At 43.9% G+C, this 21,540-nt stretch overlaps 1 protein-coding gene across 4 annotated transcripts in view; it reads right to left on the bottom strand.

Moving 5' to 3' along the window:
* The window catches only part of CETN2 (centrin 2), a 42,485-nt gene that overhangs the window by 6,299 nt on the left and 14,646 nt on the right, over positions 1-21,540 (bottom strand). For all 4 annotated transcript variants that reach the window (XM_085630396.1, XM_085630395.1, XM_085630392.1 and 1 more), the window contains exon 4: positions 10,610-10,747. In XM_085630396.1, the coding sequence (XP_085486522.1) occupies positions 10,610-10,747 (138 nt within the window). The remainder of the gene's footprint in view (positions 1-10,609; positions 10,748-21,540) is intronic.

The raw sequence follows: 21,540 nt of genomic DNA, 5'->3' as shown, positions 1-21,540 counted from the left end.
AATGGAAGCAGTCGGCAGGAGAGTCTTGGCTCCGAGTGTATGCGCCGTCCCAACGGAGAGGAAGTAATATTACATTTTAATATGTCTTCATTTGATCGTTATTACTCTGCCTCCCGGGAGAGTAGGCTGTCTCATGGATCGTGGTTTTTTCCAACCTAGCGGGCTGGGAACATGGCTCTAATCAGATGGTGAATTAACATGCTGGGCACAAGCCGCCCTGCCTTGCAGTCCATTGACAAATGACAAAAATAAACTAGACTTGTTTTTCGCTGAATAACAAACATTAAAATAGAGCGTAGATAGGACGTAGGTACAGTCTCGTGCGTCATTACGTCTGCGCTGCATACTTTGGAAAGCTCTGGCCGGGTCTCCCTTCTGCGGGTATCTTTGCTGCGGGTCCTGAGCTCTGGTCCCGTGTCCGGCAGGAAGCTGTGGGGGCCGAGGCGCAGGATGGGCAGCACAGTGAGCGCCGAAGATAAAGCCGTGGCAGAGCGGTCGAAGATGATTGACATGAATCTGCGGGAGGACGCGGTGCGGGAGGTCAAGCTGCTGTGTAAGGGGCCGGGGGTGGAGGGGGCGAGTCGGGCGGTTTTAAAAAGACCTACTTTCAGTGCTGCAGGAGTGAGGGCTGGAAAGCAGGGGCGCAATGGAATTGGGCTTAAAGAGCTGTCTGTGTGTGTGTGCGCCCGGGCTGAGACAGCTTCCCACACACACAGACAGCTTTGAGATTATCGCAGCCGCACCCGGGTATTTCACAGGTCTTTACAAGACCATTTACATGTTAACGAGGCTTTGTTTATTTTTTCTCCCCTTCATCTCCACATGGCGAAAGGGACAAATCTTTTGTTTGGCACTGGTAACCTTTACCGACTGTCCTGCTGCGTGGATATTTCTTTTTTTATGCAGTGCAGGAGAAAAGAAGTTTGTTTATTCCTGTCACCTTTCCTGACCCCTGCAGCAGTTTATCACATCAGGCTGTGACACCGTTTGACTAATGGAGTAGGTAAGAGAATTTGTCACTATTTGTTTTTCGGTTTAAAATGTGCACAGGACCAGCAGGACACATACTTCGTGTACGCTTCATTTAAACAGTTTTTATCATTATCATGGCCGATGCAGGATAAAATAAGACAACACAACATGCCCAGATAACGCTGGTGATCCTGCTGGAGAGCAATCGTTTGTCTGTCCGTAGTTTTTAAATGCAGATGAACTGTATTTTATGTGGAAGCTCAGTGGGTTACTGCCTTTGACACAGAGATCCTTGTGTTACTTGCAGTTCAGAAGTTACAATCCTAAGATAGGACAGTGACCAATGAACTGTCAAAGAGCTGCATACAAACATGAATGGTGTAGTTAGAAATTTGCTTATTTTTGTTTTGTAATATAGTTAGAACTTCCTCAGTCTTTCATTATTCTAATGTTGCTAAAATGAGTATGTTTGGGCAGACATACATTTTTATCAGTAAAGCTGACCCCCATGGAATACTCTTAAATCCTAAAGTTGTGTTTCCCCACACCAAACCCTCTTAAAATATATTGCCCACCAGTATGGATGATGTGATTCATACACCTTGTAATCCTCATTGGCTTATGTGACATTCCCTGTAGACTGATTTACATACTTGTATGACTCATTGTCTCTGTATAATGTGTGCGTGGTGTAAAGTACTGACACACACTACACTGACATGAGTAGCGCTGTACAACAAATGAAATGCATATGAGAGAGGGGCTACGTAAAGATGAGGGGCACTGTTGGAGGGTGGCAGTGAGGGAATCTGAGGAGGAGGTAGTGGGAGGGGCTATGGAGCGATGAGGGGCACTGTTGGAGGGCGGCAGTGAGGGAATCTGAGGAAGAGGTCATGGGGTGCAGGGGGGGGGAGCTAGGGAGAGACAAGCAGCATTGGTGGAGGGTGGTAGAGAGGGAATCCGAGGAGGAGGTCACGAGAAGGAGGGGCTATGGGGAGATCAGGGGCACTTGTGGAGTGTGGCAGTGAGGGAATCCGAGGAAGAGGTCAATAGGGGGGGCATGGATGGATGAGGGGCACTGTTGGAAGGTGGTAGTAAAGGTATTTACGGAGAAAGAGGTTATTGGTGTGGCGCCAAAAAAGACTTTCGCATCAGCGCTAAACCCGGCCCTGTCATGGCCTTTCTGTTTTTGTTTAATTAGCAGTCTGGTCATACAGGCTACTGTGGAACATACTTTAAAGTGCGTGCTAATTATATTTACTGCTTTATTCAATGTTTTAAGTTTGAAGGTGATTTTACTATTGTTTTTACCGGGAAAAATGAAAGTGGAGCCCGATGGTGCCTGATATAGGCTGGGGCCCAAGGTCAGCTGTGAGATAAGGTGCACTGGAGAGGAGTAGTGGATAATCAAACAATATTTAACCAATTAGATTTTGCTTCGGGGTTGTGCAAAAAAATTATGCAACCCTGATGCAAAATCAGGGCCTTAACAGACAAGAGAATGGGGAGCCGAGGTGTGAATGGCCAAAGGGCCAGAGCAACACCAGGCACCCTGCCTGGCTCACACAGGGGGGGGGGGGGGGGGTGGGGGGGGGGGAGGAGAGAGGAGCTATTGTGTTCTGCCGTCTGTCTTACTACAGCCGCACCCGAGTACTTCACGGGTCTGATTTTTTGCTTAGTGATGATGCAAAAGGCAAGAAATGTGAGGATCTTCGGGTGCATATTGATAGTGATGTAAAAAAAAGTACATTGTACTGCATTCTTAGATTCCTACAGGAAAACATGACTGCTGTAGTGGACATAATCAAAAAACTCGAGTCAGAAAACACCCTGGTCTACCAAGTGTTCAGCATAATTGGTGTAGATGTCAAACATCTCCTCGAGAGTAGGCTTGGCGACACTTTTAGTGACTTTGGCACTGCAACATGTTCCCTGTTAGAATGCTTGCCACTTGGTAAGCAGAGAAGTGTTGAGGACCAATTCAGGAAATTTTATTTTACAATGCATGAGAAATGGCTAGCTATGATGCATAGAAATGTCCCTTCACCAACCATGGCGTTTGAAGCCAATGAAGCCTCACTTTGGTACTCTGCGCAAGTGTTAGATCCCTTCCGTAAAGGGGAATTTTCTCCAGACTTTGCGAAGTACAGCTTCATTTTTGACCGCTTTAACACCTCTGAGGGCATATGCACCCAGTTCAACGCATATGTCGCAGAACCTGGCCCAGAGAATGTCAACCTTGAGGTGCGCCAGTATTGGCATGGAAAGCTACGTCAGTGGCCAGAGTTGGCAAATTGTGTACTGTCTGTTTTAGCGTTGCCAGTCTCAAGTGCCAATGTCGAGAGGGCCTTTTCCCAAATAAAAGTGTACATGGGTAGGAAAGAGAGAGCGCGAATAACCAACGATTCACTGAAAAAATATTGTATGGTGTACTACAATAAATTCGACTTGTAAAAATGTATTTTAACCTCATATACACTGTACATAGACTGTCTATATACCATGCACCAATTAAGAAAGCAAACAATAAAAAAAGCAAAGCGTCCCATAAACACCGGTAAAACACCGTTTCAGTTGTTTTTTTTGGGGCGAAAATGAGTAACCACTGAAAAGCACTGTTTTTTTGAGGTTTTGAAATCACTGGAAAACACTGAAAAAACACCACCAGAATTCACCAAAAATAGATACTGAAAACAGGAAAGCCTAATTATGCTGTAGGTAGTGGAGACAGGGTTTTGTCTGCATACATTGCTATATTAGCATAAGTGTTTTAGATGTTAACGCCATCTTGCCACTTTGCTGCTTTTGCACACGGCACTATAGGTAGCTGTTATTACAAGTAAAACTGCTTGCTTGCTTTTTCTTCACATGAGAACAGTCTGTTTTTCACATCCCTAGACGTGCTCCGCGACCTTAGTCTGAACACTGTGTGCAGAAGCCGTCAAGGTCAAATAACAATGTATGCTGTTGAATTCAGGTTGATCGGCCCACGCTCTAGACACAACCAGCACATAGCTGCAAATATCTGAAACTCGGGTGCCTTTAATATTGCATTTGCATGCATGATTCAGACACACTTGGAGAAAACCTTTCCAGACACAGAGCCGTGCTGATCCTGTGATGTGATTCACCTAAGCTGATCTTTGAGGCATGGGGTTCCCCATTCAAACCTAGAGACCTTCTATTAGTATATAAAACTAGTTTACTAGCCAGGGGAGGGTGGTTCACAAGGTATTATAGGACCTGTTTCCACTATCATTTTATCATGATTTCTCCCTTCATTTTCTATGGAATTGTAACAATGCTGATGGTTTTATTTCTAATCATTTGTCTGCTTATGTTAGCCAAAGTACTGCACCTTAGAGCACGTAGTTAAAAATAAACATTTTAAACTTTCCGTGTCTATGATTACTCACGTTGTGGACTGATATGAGAATAACAACGAAAAGGTGTTTCTGAATCCCCCCATTCCTGAGAGTATTCCAAGTCTCTTGTTCTGGTTTGTCTAATCATTGGTAGCTTCGATATGATACGGAGAACGAATGAGACACTGGTGCTAGTCGGGATAGGGGTTCTGGGTACTGAGGTGAGTTTTTTGGTACACCACAATTCACTGAGGTCCTGGTTTCCTGTGCATAGTTCTGTGGATGAGTAGAATTCCCGCAACAATGCCACCCCTGAGAGACCATTCAAACTGACACCACATGTCTGCCACTGCAGCCTGTGTAAGGTGGTGCATGCACCCCTTACTTAGATATAGATTCACTATATCTATTCTAAATCACTGCACATATAAACCTATCAGTCACCCCTATGGCAGGCCTTATCAATCCTGAAGGAGGGGTGCTGGGTTTTATGTGAGTGTGCTCCTGCATGAGCAGAGTCCCTATACAGCCTTCGGAACCTATTTTCTGAGGTTGCTTGTGATACAGCCAACCATATATATGTAAGTGCATTCTAACCTCGCTGTAAATCCTAACTTTAAAACAGCTGCTTAGAAACAGGTCGTGTTTGGTGTCCAACACCTTGGAATCATACCTCCACACCAGTAACCGGTGTGGGAGGTATGACTCCTCCCTTCTAGAACCACTACTGTGGGTCACCGGGCTACCCGGTACCAGCTTTCTCGACCTGGGCATCACAAAATGGATGCTGCCAGCCACAGACACGAGTCAGCCCTCCTGCTACTGAGCCCGAGCTCGAGCAGGGGAAGGCTTGACAATAGGTTTCCTGTCACAGGGAGGTGTGACCACCTCCAAGACAGGATTTAGTGTATTGGGGCTGGGTGGGTGCACTCAGTGTTTGAAGTCTGCACTGGGGGCACATTTGGTGTCCGTGTGCATAGTCCAGTTCAAACCGGTTGCAGGAGCCATTTGCTCCTGCTCTGGCGCGAAACTGGACAAAGGACATGGGTGTAGCCACCCCTCTGTCCTGACCCTCCCATAGGTGGGTCCCCTGAGTTTGTCCCACCCCTTCCTTGGGTATAAAGTAGGAACCCCTGACTACAGGACTTTAGATTTTACCTGGACTAAACTCTGCTACAGAAACCAAGTACTTCGACGATCCACACTACGCTGGATGACTGAAGAATCTCCCTTGGAGTAAAGGAGTTACTCCCCTGGAAGGCAGGCACCTTTAACGCATTTGACTGGTTTACATCTCCCGAGCTCCTGAGGACTCCGAAGATTTCTGCAACAAAGGAGGTGAGTTCCCGAGTGTCGATCTGTTCTCTCAGCAATCCTGAGACCCGTATCCTTCGTGGGGATTGTGCAACCCGAACCCCTGTGCACCGTGTGCTTTTACAGCAGCATATGCTTTTTGGGGATCCCTGAGGCTGTGCTTTGGGCTACGTGTAGTCCTGACCCCAAGCAGTATTTCCACCGAAGATTTCCAGCCTACACTCCACGAGTGTTCTGTGGGCTGGTATTTCGTGAATCAGCTCGAGGACCCTTCGCGATCCCTGGTCCGTTGGCCTGTGGGTCCCTGTGAAGGTAACTTTGACTTTACTTGGGTTTTCCTGGTTGCTCCAGACGTGCCCTGACTCTCCATTGCTTGGAGAGTCCCCAGGACCGTGCTGGTCCTCACAGTAGCTTGTTTCCTCTGCCCGCGTGGGTTGCAGTTGCCAAGGCTTGTTGGTGTTCGATCCGGACACTGACCCCCCCCCCAGCACTCGACATCCTTTGTAGGACAGCTCACCTCCGGACTTTAGTCATCGTTGATGTCTCCTGGTCCCCGTGGCTGCAGAGTCAAGCATCCTATCTTCTCACCTGAAGCACCCGACATTGGTGGGCATTCGTCTACTGAGCCCCTGGTCACCCTGAAGTGACCCAGACACTGTCCCCTCTCCTTTCAGGTTCTTCTCACCTCAGATCCAGGCTTGGATCCCACCGGACACTTTTCATCTTCACGGCAGCAGCAATTGTTTGCACCACGCCATTGAAAATGACAAAGGTTTCCAACACCACTTGACCCCTATACACCCGGCTCTTCTGGGATAGGTAACACGGGTATCTCGGTACTCTCAAGGGTGCTGGCCTTAGAACCTTCTATGTTCCATGGGGTTTGCTTAAAGTCCTCTCTGAAGTGTCCTTAAACTCTAAAATTCCAACTGCGACTTTCCCATAGAGTTGTGCGGAGCTCGCGCCTGTGTTCACACACTACACCCGTCCTCCGTGGGTCCCCTGTGTCACTACTTTGGGTGGTTCCTTGGGTTCCCAGTGATTCTACGTGCTCTAGGCACTGTGTCTAGTTAAGTCGTGGTTGTTATACCACTTTCCTAGTATATGGTTCGGTCTCCCCCAGGAGCCCGCTGTGTATTGTGCTATTTACTGTCATTCTAGTAATTTAATATTGTGTGCTCTGTGCTCTAATCTCATAAAGAGGTTAGTAGAGAGTGTTTAGTAATAAATACATATGTTTTATATATTGCTTGTGTGGTTCTCCTTTCATTTGGTCATTCAGGAGGTTCTGATCTGGTAAAACAAGCTGCATTACATTCCTTCCTCCACAACTACCACTAGGATAGCTTTCTATAAAGGTTGTCTTTAACCTAATCATCAATAAGGGTTGTTTGGACTGGTACAAGGTGCCCACTTTAATTAGTGGTCAGCATATACCAGGCCAACTTCTCACACTCTTTACCCCCCAACATAAGATCCACCGATCTTCAGAAAACTACTCAAGAATTGGCTCTTCCCCACATAAGCACCATACGCAAACAAATTTACAGCATATCCCTCTGTATATAAGCATTTATTTTCACTATAGATATGTACCCATCTTTGTGTACTGCTTTGTATAAACATGTAGAATAATTATGCTCCTAAAAAAAAATATATATATATATATATATATCTATCTATCTTTGGTCTACATGCACTTGCTTCCATTATGCATCTATGTACCTTCAATGTACTAGAATTTGTGTGTCTGTTACTTTTCTCCTGAAAAAGCACATCCAATGCACTACCCTATTTCTCATCCTGTACCTCTATCAACATCTTGAATCTACATATACTTACCTCCTGTATGCATCTATATACTTTCAATGTACTTCTGGATCTATATATTTATCACTTTCTTCTAATTTAGCATTTCTAATGCACTACCCTGTTTTTCAGCCTATACTTTTTAGGTCTCACTGAGTCAGCGCGCATGCGCTGCTCGGAGAGACTTTAGTAGGTGAGTTTTCAAAGTGCTGCTGGCTGGTGACAAGCTTGCGTTCACGCGCGAACCGCCAGCCTTCAGCAGCACTTTGAAAACTCACCTACTTAAGTCTCTCCGAGCAGCGCATGCGCGCTGACTCAGCGAGACCTAAAAATGGCATGTCTTGTTAGTAAATGAACTCAAATGAAGTCTGAAAAGCCAATACGCGTTAAGCTGCTGATCTGTCGAGACGCCAGTGCACCCAGTTATCTGCTGCCACCCCAGGGGAAGAGCTCTCCCAACTTTCTCCTCTGGCTTGGGAACTGAGGACAGCTACACACCATCAAGCTGCTCCCTTGCATCTTTCTGAGCCGGGACTTTTGGTTTATTTCTACATTTTCCTCTCACCGTCTTATTTCCACTCTCATGGACTCTGGCGCTCCCCCTCCTGGTCCTACTAGGGAAATTATTATCCGACTGCGAGTCAAGAAGAAATCCTCGCTACTGCGCGGTCCCTAATAAAGAAAACCTTGTCGTGGCTCGCGCTCACCTTGCTTACTTAGCCACAAGGCCAGTCACCGTTGTCCAGGCCTTTGTATTCTGTACACATCTGAGCTCCGTAAACAGCCACACCAAGAAGCAGGAGCAGCAAGCACACTTTCCAACACAGGAACTAAGACTGAACTTCAGGAACTCAGACGTTTTAGCCACACTGTTTTTAAATAAATCGTTTTTATGAGGTGCTACGTTTTGGAAAACCAACATTATTTTTAAGCAATGAGAAAACACCTAAGTTCAGATTGTCAACGAATCGATCTTGAGAAAATAAAAGATGCCAGGGCACCCGATATTCACATTGCACCACTTTGATGGTATTCGCCCTGCCACACACTGGCTGGACGCAATCGGTCGCCAGACTGTCTGAAGAGCATTCTGAAGATGCCAAAAGCATCCATCAGCTCACATGGCGTCCCTAGATCTGGTCCAGTGACTTCCTTTAAGGGGCGTTACCCCAACAGCGCATCGCCTGGCCCTAGGAGTCCTGAGTCAGTCCTCTGATGTCACAGGCTTCCCTCGTCCTGCCAGGGTATCCACCCCAGCCCCCACTCTGGTTCTGCAGACAAGAAGACAGAGGGATTTCCGGTCCTGCTGCAAATTATTCATGTCTTTCACAGCTACACATTTGGAATTTTGGATGATTATTGATCGGACTAAGGGCCAGCTGCCAATCTATGCTTACGTTGGCCTGCGGCGAGGACAGCCCATCTGCCTGGCATAAGAAAGTGTTATCGAAAAGGGATTTATTTGAATGTGTCGTATTTCAGGTGGTGGTGTAATCAGTCTCTTTAAATCTGACCAACAGTCCATTTTCAACTAAACGAATAATAATTGATTGGTTTTCCATTCTTTCCCAAATTTAAATCAAAGATCGAGGGCAGATTCGTCCGACCGCCCTTCAACACTTCTCGTTGTTTGTGAACGTATAGCTCTTTAGCACTTTAAAACAGCATTGGCATGGCCAATAGGTCTCGCTTTTGGGATCCTATAAGTATTTAGTTATGCAGCACAATATCCTTGGTGCAACAACATCAACTGTTGCATGACTAAACACTTCTAAGGTACCAAAGGCAAGACCTATTGTCTATGCCAATGCTTGTCTCAATATATCTTCTAGCCCAACTTTCTAACTCATCTCAAACTTCTTTCTACTACTCTTTCCAATGCACTAACCTATCTCTCTCCCTATACATCTATCAAAATATCCTCTACATCCACTCTCTCATTTATCCCAAACCCCATACTACTACTATGATCCCCAAAATAACCCCTTCTAGACTCTCTCCTACCCCTCCTTGCATCATCTGACACCTCTTTTACTATACCGATCCCCCCAACAAACCTTTCTAAACTCCTCCCTCTGACTCTTCCCCTCCAAAACCCATTTTTACTCCTCCAAAAGCCTCCTCCTACTGCTATGACCTATAAAAACAGACTAACATGTTCACTTCTCAAATTCCACATTCCACTATACTAATTCACCACTAATCCTTTATGGGTTCCGGGGTAGCGTGCTACTCGCAAATAAAGCGTTTCAACACCCCATCAGGGTTAGAAGCGCTATATAAATGAAAACCTTTTTCCCTTTTCTACCCCTCCCCATCCCTTCTCAATCCAAATAACTGACTAACATATCCACCACTCAAATTAATTTAATGTTTCACCACACTAATACAACACTAATCCTTATGGGCTCCAGAGTAGCGTGCTGCTCGCCAAAAAAACGCTTCAAAACCCATCAGGGGTAACAGGTGCTATATGAATGCAAACCTTTCTTCCCCTTCTATCCCTCCGCTATCCTTCTCACTCCAAATAACTGAGTAATATCCACCACTCAAATTATTTTCATATTTTACCATACTAATTCACCACTAATCCTTTATGGGTTTCCGGAGTAGCGTGCTACAACACCCCTTATGGGGTAACCAGCGCTATAAAAATACAAACTTTCTTTTCCTCTTCTATCCTTCTGCTATCCTTTCGAATCCAAATAACTGACTAACCTATCTACCACTTAAAATGTACTTGCATGTTTCACTATACTAATTCAACACTAATCTTCTATGGGTCCCGGAGTAGCATGCTACTGACCGAAAAAGCGCTTTGATGCCTCGTCAGGGGTAGTAAGTGCTATATAAATGCAATTACAATACAATACAACATATATAGATTACAATTCATCTCCCTTCCTGTGATTACACACATGCCCCGGTCTGCTGTTTCTGGACAAGGTAGCTTTGACACCACACTAGTGGTAGCATCATTCAAAATAGATGTCAAGACAATCACATTTTATCTAAGAACTATGTTTATGTATTTCTTCTGGCATGATAGTTTCAGTGTACATATTAATGCACCCATGAACAGATGTTTCCTGGGGAGCACACACACTTTATCTCTGCATGCACATGTGGAAAATTGTCACGTTACACACCTGCAGCTCCTCATCCGTCAGGTTTTCCCCAAGTTCTTTGGCCACACGCTTTAAGTTTTTGAAGGAAATTTTGCCAGTGTCGTCGTCATCAAATAACCTGAAGGCTTTGAGAATCTCCTCCTTGGAATCCTTTTCTGCCTGGAAAACAGACAAGACATTCAGGAAAGATGCAGAGATACAGAACGGAAGGGCGAGGGGCAGAGGAATGGCATGAACAGGTAAGGTACACAAATGACAGGATGCAAAGGATGATGCATCATAGAAGTTGTACTTAGGGCACTGGACAAAGGAGAAAACATGGAGGGCATCCACCAGGGGACGCATACTGACTGCATCAAGACAGGACACATTGCACACAGAGGTCGAGGGTGTTGCTGTCCGGTTTGAGATGCTTTAGAGTCCATAATATCTGCGATCTATGAACAATCAAGAGTTCATCTGCTGTGTCTCTGTACTATATTGATCAAAGTCAACCAAGCCTAAAATCCCTATGAAAGCTTACGATTTAAAGTGCCTTGAGACAGCAGAGAACTAAGTCTGCATGGAAACAGAGGAACGTGCCCAGTCGAGGTTCAAGATCAAAGTAGAATACATGGGCAATTAAATCAATTCCACACCAAAGGTCCTACATTAAAAATATAATTATTCAGTTTATATAGTTCTTTTCTCACCAAAACACACCGTACAGAATTAAAAAGGTACAAAAAAATACAAACTAAATATAGAAGAAAATTTGAAAAAATGGACAAACAAAGGCCTTTAGGATTTATTTTGATAAGCCAAATACACAAGATTTTAGAAATGTTGTCCAAAAGAGCACAAGCGTTGCCGGAAAGCAATTTTTTTTAACAGGCTTTACTTAAGCCTTCAACAAAGCTGCTCATAACTGGTAGACACAGTACAAGCTAACAGATTAGATTAGAAGTTCATTTACAATGAGAATGGTTTAAATTAAGGCCACGGTTTTCTTGCTATTCGCTGCATTTTGCGCCTGAAAACACTTCACTGGTTTTTTGTGTGTCGGGATTGAACATAGGACCCTTTGCCGGTAACAATCTATAAGATTGAATCAACATCAAAGCTACAGTTCGAGAGTCCACGGCTTAGTCCTTCCTCCCTTGTAAGTTTTAAATTAATAATTAGAAAAGGTCAGAGAGATTTCACATACTAGAGTGAGGAATTTAATTTGAAACCGGTTGATTTATACAGTTAATAAATACATACTGAATATGCCTCCAAATTATTTAAGGAGAACACTTGCGAGAAAGATGTCGCCTTTGCAAGAAATAATCAGGAACTTTTAGATGTTTTATGCAATTGTCTTAATCTGTTAACGGAGATCCAGGATACAGACAGCTGAGAATTTGTTTTATATTTGGTGGCATTCACTGCTCCTTGGAAGCTCTGAAATATCCTTCAAGTAACATAGATTTAACAAGGACTGGTTGAATTGTGTAGTTTTTAGATGCAGCTATTCCAGGTTTTCCCCCCTCTTTATGATGGACTTATTGTATAGATCTGAAAGGCGACTAACTGTGATTTTGGTTTCTGTAATTTCTGGGCCTGTTCTTGATCTGTTTTCATATGACATCACCAGACTAGACAGAATTGATAGGCCGGGTGGTGGGATCGCTTGTATACATCAGAGCTATCTAACAGTGACCAACGCCAATACCCCCGCACCATCCTCCTGTGAATACCTTTGCTTAAACATCTCTAATAATAACAAACAAATATGTTCTTTACACACATTCTACCACCCTCCAGGAGTTAACATCACATTCATAGAACACCTCATGGATATTCTAGCTACAAATGATGCCCAAAAAATATGCAAATATTCCTGGGTGACTTCAACCTTCACTGGGATGATCAGAATGAGCCAGAGCTCAACAGCATCAAAGCTTTCCTCTCAGACCTTAATCTTAACCAAATCTGTAACAGCCCTACTCATGACAAAGGCACAACCCTCGACCTAGTAGTCTCCAAAGTTGACTCCACTCAGCTCAACTCGATCCTCCCCTGTGATTGGTCTGACCATCATATCATTACATTCCAAGTTATGGACTCAGTTAAGCGACTTTCGACACAACCCCTGAGAACAAAGATCTGGAAGAGAAATCTGAATAACGTTGGCTCCGACCTACTAGCATCCTCTAATCTAAACATCCTATGTCCCCCGGAAGACCTAGCCGATGTACAAGGTCTGACCAAGCACTACCTCCACTCCATGAACAGCCTACTAGACAAAATAGCCCCTATACAATTGAAAAGAACCACCACAAAAGACTCAAAACCTTGGTATGATGGTAGGCTAAATGAAGACAGACATTCACTTAGAGTAATTGAACCACGATGGAGATCTGCACCTTCAGCTGACCACCTTAAACTACTAAGAACCACCAGAAACTCCTACTTTAAAAATATCAGAAGATCTAAAACCGACTTCTTCAGTAATCAACTAGACCAAGCCAAGAACTGTCCCAAAAAACTTTTCGCTCTAATCAAAGCCCAAACCAAGAATGCACCCACCCACCCCAAGGCTATCTCTGACACTCTACCCAACTGTGAGGAATTTGCCTCCTTTTTCACTATGAAATCAGAATCCATAAAAACCGACCTACTCGATGGCCTTTTATCCCTCACGGGCATGCAAAAGAACTCCTCACTGCCCCAGACAGGTGACCCAGTGAAATGCTCCACAAACTTCAATCTTAAAAACAACGCAACCTAGTCCTCCTTCAACATTTACAGTGAAGATACTGTACTTAAGACGCTAACCGCTTTGAATCTCTCCAGCCCCTTCACAGACCCGCTAACCACTTAAAAGACTTCATTCCACTGTTACTACCTCTCTGGACCAATATTATAAATACTTCCCTCCTTCAAGGAACCATGCCAGAAATCCTGAAAACAGGTCAGGTATCCCCTATCCTAAAGAAACCAACAGCTGACCAATCAGACTTAAATAACTATGGCCCGATATCCAATATCCCCTCTCTAGCCAAGCTCTTGGAAATATGTGTTCATACGCAGCTTAGCTACTACATCGAACAATTCAACCTGCTCAACCAATACCAATCAGGCTTCCAGGCAGGTCACAGTACTGAATCAGCCATGACACACAATTGATGACGCTCTAAACATCCTAGACCAAAACAAAGCCTGTTTACGAATATTACTCGACCTGTCATCGGCATTTGACACCGTCAAACACGACAACTTGGTAGAGCTCCTGAAACACAGAATGGGATTATCTGGATCTGTGCTTGCCTGGTTTACCTCTTTCCTCTAAAATAGATCTCAAAGATTCAAGGCCAATCAATCCTTGTCTAACCCCGTTCCAGTCACATTAGGAGTACCGTAAGGCTCTTCCCTTTCACCCACACTTTTCAACCTTTTCATGGAACCATTCACCAAACTTCTCAGTCTCTCCAAGATCCATTGCCATATGTATACAGACGACACCCAACTCTACATCAAGATCCATTCACTGGAGGACATCAAATCTCTCAACACAACGCTACAAAAAACTCAAACATGGCTGGCCGAAAACCATTTGAAACTAAACTCCCTCAAAACAGAGTTCCTCTTAATCACCATCCCCCCCCAACAAATCATCCAACATCCTTGACTGGATGAAACACCTAACAGCACTCAAAGGGCATCCTCTCTTGGTCGAATCAGCGAAATCGCTAGGCATGACACTGGACAGAAACCTAAAGATGCATAAGCATATCAGCGTCTCCTCAAAAGGAGCAAACTTCCACATGAACACCATGCAAAAGTGTGTTGATTTCACACACAATAGTCACACGCATGTGAAAACTCCCAAGAACATGATGGAGCAGAAGTGTTTTCCTCAACTTGCCACGTGGGTTATGTTATTTCTTTCAAAGCGTCTGTGAAACTGGAAACTCTGAGCACCTCTGCCAATAAACGGATGGGCGGAACCAGTCCTTTTCCTTGGACTCTTAGCATCAGGATAACACTTACTGATAGCGGTTGACGGGCAGAAACAATACCCAGATATACATGTGGCATACTCCACAAGAGCTGCTTACATGATTCTTTTACTAGGCAAAATATTTGTAGTTTATGTATTACAAAAATGTGAAGTTTGACAGCGGACAGCTCTTCGGTGGAAGATAACTTCGACAGAAAGTTCAGCCATCGAACGCTCAGATTTTTGGCACGAGCCAATGGGGCCGGTGAACGCTAAGGGAATTCAGAAAGCTCAGATTCGGAAGAATTCGCTTTAACAAACTCTCAGTCAGACGTACACGACTGTCAGGATTCAGCTGAAATGTTCCACGCATCATTACTAATACATGCCCTCACTTCCGAATCTATTCCTGCTTTGGTTGTTCGCACTGGACCGTCACGTGCTCTCTGCACATTTCAGCAACAGCAGAATGTTGTGAAGGAAACACCTGTCAACAAAAGGAACACACAAAGGACTGCGCAGATTGAAGACAAGGAGCTGAGCCCTCCCCACATCCCAGCTGGGGCATGATTCAAAGGAAGCCACTCGTCTCACAGAGCCTTCTTTCGCTATCGCCCAAGTCAATGTCACCGACAAAAAAGAGAGAAGTCATGAAAGCAGTACCGGTGTTTTGGTCCAAGAAGGGGCATCCTACTTTGGTAGTCGTTCCTTGAAAGAATGCACGAGAAAACAAGCGCGGTAACGCAAAGTCAGCCGCGTGTTTACTTTCGCATTGGGCTTTCACTTAAAGTAAAGCCCGATGCGAAAGCAAACACGTGGCTGACTTTGCCAAAGCTGAGTGAGAAAAAAAAAGTGCCTAGGGGGCTAATGAAGGAGAGAGTGTCACGTCGTCAGTAAAAGATCAAATCCGGGTGGGCGTGGCCAAAAGGAGACAAGGCAGCAACAAGGAGGGACTAACAGGCCTCCTTTACAATGAGAAGCCAGCGTTTTGCATTCAAAATGACGCGAACCAATCAAAAAGATGGGCGGGGCTTCAACTCCGCCTCCGAGAGCTTTGGAATCTGTATTGATTCCATGAAGCTCTCGTATGACGAGAGCAACGCATGCGCGCTGCTTTCGCCAGCCGAGACCTAAAAACAAAACGTTCAAGCGTCTAAATTGGTGAAAAATGCCAGAGAAGATTAAAACAGTGGCGAATACCAAATACAGAACAGTTTAAACAGTACAAAGAACTGATGTCAGTAATATAAATAGAGAAAGGGTGAGGAGGACTAAACTAAATGAAAACACTGCTAGATGAAGTGTGGGAAAGGAATTCTTCTTTATTTTATCACACCTGTAGAGTGCCACTACAATCCAACTGTTTTAAGAGCAGAACAGCATATGAAAAAAAGCACAATACGCTGCAAAATCTCAAAGACATGTAGAAAATCTGAATACATGACAGGTGAGTGCGTATATACAAGCAAGCAGTACATGGGAATATCTGAATTTTCACATATATCCAGAGAGCGCAGGAGACCAAGATAAACTGCAACCACTTCATGGCTTGACTGGGTGGAAACCAGGTTGGTATTACTTGTTTTTTTGTGTCTCAAGTGCAATGTCCAGACACATACATGAATCAAATCATCATGCAAAGCAACTTAAAGGCAAACACAGCAGAATTCTATTCACAAAGAAACAGCAGAATGGCAACGCTTCATTTAGAAGAACAAGCAGACGTTTTTCTGCTGAGTATCTCTGGGCGTTTCCTGGTAAAGGAGAGGGTTACGTAGAATATGCAGGAGAAAGATGTAACCTCTTAAAAGAAGGAGAGGAAAGTTAGAAAACACCCAGGCTTTAATACAACATTAAAGGAAGAAGAACTACCTGTGTAAAAATGGGAAGGGAAACAAGATAATAAAGCTGGAAAAGAGGGGTGTAGGTGAAGAAGACGCAGGGCAGAGCCTTAAGGAACTCCACAGAGAAGTGGAAACCGAATACACATGGCTAGACCGATGTGAAATCAAGTTCGAGCGGCAACAAAGATTCCCAGAGAGGAGAGTACAGCAATAAATATAGGATGGCCCACTGAGTCAAAGAAGGAATGTGGTCAAGAAGACCAAAAATGGTGGATTACTAAGCATGACAGGGCTGAGATTATGAAAAGAGGCTCGGGAACGGGTTCCAGATGAGACACGTAACTGGACAAAGGACACAGTGAGGTTTAGGACATGAAAATAGAGGCAAGACTAGTCTAATTAGGAAAGAAAGAGGCAACAATGACAAAGTCAACAGAGAGAAAAAGGTCTTCGGTGGTTTCTGTAAGAAGAGAGGAATGAGAGGCCGAATAAAAGGAATCAGTGCAGACTGCAGACTAAAAAAACAGATCAGTGTCAAGGGTCTGTAGGAAGAAGTAGATGGATTTGTGAAACCCCACTAACTAAATGCTCTGCCATATTTAAAATGTTGCAAACTTTGTGTATTTCACATGCGTTGCGTATATTGTATTTCGTTAAAATGGTTATAAGCAGCTAAAAGTAGAATTTGCAAGAGAAAAAGCAGCAAAAACAAACTGAAAACGAATTTCCAGGTACTATGCAGTTACAGGACAATTTATCAGTAAAGACATCTTAGCAAGATGGCTCTGCACCCAGGAGCATATTGGCAAAGTTTGAAATTATTACATGTTCATGAATTGCAAAAGTTGTGTGCACTCAATATAGTTATAGAGGTGGCAAGAGGGTCAGATGGAGAGGTGAGAAGACAAACCTTAAACCGGAAGAAAACAAATTACTGATTTTGTAACCAAATACAAGGCTTTGAGAAGAAAAACACTCATATACTAAGAGAGACAGAAGAAGAAAGAAGTAAAAAAGTAAAGTGTGGCATGTCTTGGCCATGGTGTGGTGGAATACACATTTGGGGACACGTGTACAAATATAAATGAGAGATATGATGCACTTGAAGTAGAGTTTCAGGGTGTGTTTAAGCAAGAATTGGGGAACTTCAAATGGTATTGACACAAAATCATGACTTTCAGAAAGTGAGATTAATAAGGCAGAAACCAAAGAATGTTGCTTAAAACTAAAAACGAAAATGTTAAAGAAATATTTTACGATTTTTTGCACAGTATAGAACCATTAGAATATTCAAGCTTGGTTTCACCAAGAGCGAGTTAATTAAAAAGTTCAGACGTCCTAAGGCACTTAGTGGATCTTTGTGACTATAATAACGCTATTGCGACCAACAGTTTCCCTCTTCCGAATTAACAAGAATGGTTAGAGCCGGTTGCTGGTGAAATGGTGTTTTCCACAACAGATTTAACAAGTGCATACCATCAGGTGGAACTGGACAAGAACCCCAGGCACTTTACAGAGTTTACATTCCAGTAGAAAGGAATGCAATTTTGCCTAGCAAGAGCCTCAGCAGTTTTCCAAAGACAAGTTTGTAACATTCTGAAGTAGGCCAAAGAGTTCCAATTCAATATTTTGGAATTTCTCAAAATATCAAGGAACATGATGGTAACTTAAGGAGAGTTATTATTCATCCTGCAAGAGTTGGTCAACCCAGAGAAATTTAATTTTGGGCACAAAGAAATTGAATATTTGGGACACAAGATATAAAAACTGGGCCTAATACCAAAGTATGACCATGTGAGAGCTATTGTGGATGCCCCATCACCTGTTAATAAGGAACATTTATGGTCATTTTAGTCCTTACTGGGTACTATGCTAGATATATTGAGATTATACTTCAAGTGAGTTTGAACCATTGAGGAGACTGCTTAAAAAATGCTGCGCTTGTGTGTGCGCATGAGCAACAGCATGTGTCGATAGAATCAAAGGAGAAATTGTTCATTAAGGCACCATTCTTGAAATCATTCATCGTTGTGAGAAGATGGGTGCTGGTAGTAAACACAAGAAGATACAGTGTGGGTGCTGTGCTGTCCCAGAAAGAGGATTAGGAGGAATGTGTGTGGCTTATGGTTTGCAGCCCTAACACCCAGGCGAGGAAAATTAATCTTATTGAAATGGAGTTGGTGACATGCACCTGGGCAGCAGAACATTTGAGGACAAATTTATGGGGAACTAAGTATTTACTTAGGACAGATCATAAACCCCTGGTGAATTTATTATCCGCAGGTAGGTGTAGGTCATTGACCCTAAAATTGGTGACACTGGCGTCAAAGTTACAAGCATGTCATTCTGTGGAGTATGTGCCAGGAAGATTCAATGTTCAAGCCAGTGTTTTTTTGTAAAAGAATACGTTCCGGGGCCCAAGGTTTTGCTCAGAAGGCTGCAGCTGGCACTATTGAATGCGTGCAGAGTACTAAGGCTGCGTAGCCTTGATGCAACCTCAAGCCTCTTCGATCCACCACCAGATACTTCCTGTTCCCTTATCTCCCTCTAACAGGTTCCCGATTTCTCCCCTTGTCTTCCTTCTTCTGTGTGTATCTCCCTCTCTTGCTCTGGGTCAACATCTGAGGAGGGAAAATAAGGTGCCGAGAGGCCAGAGTACAACCATGGCTCAAATCGAGCTCCGATTCAAGCTGATGGGTTGACCAGGTTGCCTCTGGCCGAAAATCAAGAAGTGGGAAGGAATCTTGAAGAAGAGTGTGAGGTTGAGGCTGTTGCGACACACAAGGAATTGGGGGAAAGTGGTGAAGTGCCAGGTGGAATGTTGACAGGGAGAGTAGCACGAGGCAATGATTTGTGCAGAGATGTTATTATTGAGAAAGTATATGTTGGAAGGTTGGCCTTCTGAATGGTGGTCACTAGGTGACTCTGATGCCTACAGTAAGGTAAGAGAGGAGCTGATGCTGAAGATAATGTGCTGACCAGTGAGAGAAAAACTGAGCCATCTGCTTGTTTAAGAGGGGAGATAATCGAGTTGACACATGGAAGTCATTGTGGTGAGTCAAGTATTAAATGGAAGGCAAGCAAGAAAATGTGATTGGCTAGTATGGATGCCAAGATTGAGAGCTGGGTGGTGGATTGTCACAACTTTGTGCAAAGAATGATATGGTTGTTCTAGGATGTAGTGCACCAATGTGTCCATATGCGCTTGTCCTAATCTATTATTATTGAGGTGCTGATGATAGGGAGTGTGACCACAAAAATATTCATACATTTTTTTAGGATGTTTTTTACTGAAAGGACATTCCTGAAGTGCTGGCATAAGATAACAGAGTATAGTTTACACCCGAGAAGCAGCAATTGTTGTGTTTGAGTGGAATTACACATTTGCATGCGGCTTTGTCCGCCGAGAAGCAAAGAGGCCCATCAAGTGGTTTAATTGGATTGTGAAAGAGCCAATATAACTGATAATGATGAAAGTCAGTATTGTGTAGGAGGAAAACGTTGCAGGCAACACTGCGGTCATATGAAGTGATTGTGAATGCTGTATCAGGGAAATCGCCTTTTGGGTTGATGAGCGGCACGGAACCAAATACTAAGCTCGTACTTTTATGGCAGGAAAGGAAACAGGAGTTTGCAGTTGACCAGGAAATGAGAGATAGGGCGAAAAGGTACCAAGATAAGATGGTGGAGCAATTGAATACGAGACAAAGGGGAAGAAACAGACTATCTACAGTGGTGTCTGTAGATCAGTGGGTGAGGGTTAGGGAAATGAGAGATAGGGCGAAAAGGTACCAAGATAAGATGGTGGAGCAATTGAATACGAGACAAAGGGGAAGAAACAGACTATCTACAGTGGTGTCTGTAGATCAGTGGGTGAGGGTTAGGAAACCTGGTGTTATTGCCAAAGGGTGTGCGGTTTGATGGGAAATCCAGAAAGCGGTGGAAATCAGATCAGCTGTGAGGGTGCAGGAAGGGAGAGTGTGGAATTTGTTCAGGGCCTCTGTGTATCAGGATGTCAGAGGAAGACTGTCAGCAGTAACAAAAGGATAATACATTCCTGGCTCTCGAAGATAAGGTTTTGTTTTTTCAATGACACATAGAATGCTGGCGAGCCAGAGTGTGAAGCAGGGGCACTGCAGGATGAAGATGGTGTGCAACCTAGTGTTGGTAGAAGTAGAGGAGTGAGGGGACGCAGGATCCCTCTCAGGTACAAGGATTATGTACTGGGTTGATCGCTGTGTTTACATAAGAACAGTAAAGAACTAATTGACATGTGCTTATCGTCTGAAAATGTATTTTATAGGCTTCAACGGTATAGCATGGTTGTTTATGCAGTTCTTTTCGATTTGTTTCAGTACCCCTGACGAAGAACTTAAATGGTTCGAAATGCATTGGGTTGTTTTACAAGTGCCAGTTCGAAGGAATGTTGAAAGCACATGTCTATGTTTAAGCGCATTGCAGCATCAGACATTTGAAAATGCAAAATAAAACATTCTAACTATACATCGCTGTCTCTGGAGTGACTATAAAAGCTTGGAAAATATGGATTAATTGACATCTACATACTATTGGATTACTATCGATTACTACGGAGTACTTTGGTTAAAATTGAACACATTTTCAGAGGAGAGTTTCCTCAGTTAGCTGTGCAGTAGCTGGGGGCGGAACGGTCGCCTTCCTTGGCAGTTTGAATCCTCTACTTGCCCCATTGCCCAAAATAGCCAGTGGTGTCAGATATCAACCGCGGCATCAGGTTACAGCGATGGCAGCAACAAATGAGAATTCTGATCAAGTTGTGTGGGTGCGACCACACAGACACACTTTGGGAGGCTAGAAGTTATTTCCCTCACATTAAGGCGTCCAGGCCTACGGAGAGGTCAATGGAGTCAAGCGGCTTGACACGCTGAGAAAATGAGACTTCATGGTATAGTCAGTCCTTTCACAGCAGGCGCTGCAAAGGAGCGCTGGGAAACAAGCCTACAATCTAGATGAAACTGCCAGTGCCTGGATACCCTACAGGGGGACAAGTAGCACTCTACAAATCTATTGACAGAAAGAGCATTGGATGGGAAAGGACACTGATTCTGGATAACTGGGAAATCTGTTGGCATGACTGCCACCCACTAGACCAGCTCACACAA

Source organism: Triturus cristatus, chromosome 10 (genome assembly GCF_964204655.1).
Source record: "Triturus cristatus chromosome 10, aTriCri1.1, whole genome shotgun sequence".
Lineage (NCBI taxonomy): Eukaryota > Metazoa > Chordata > Amphibia > Caudata > Salamandridae > Triturus > Triturus cristatus.
Note: the sequence above shows the minus strand (reverse complement) of the source record. Positions and strands in the feature narration are given on the sequence as shown.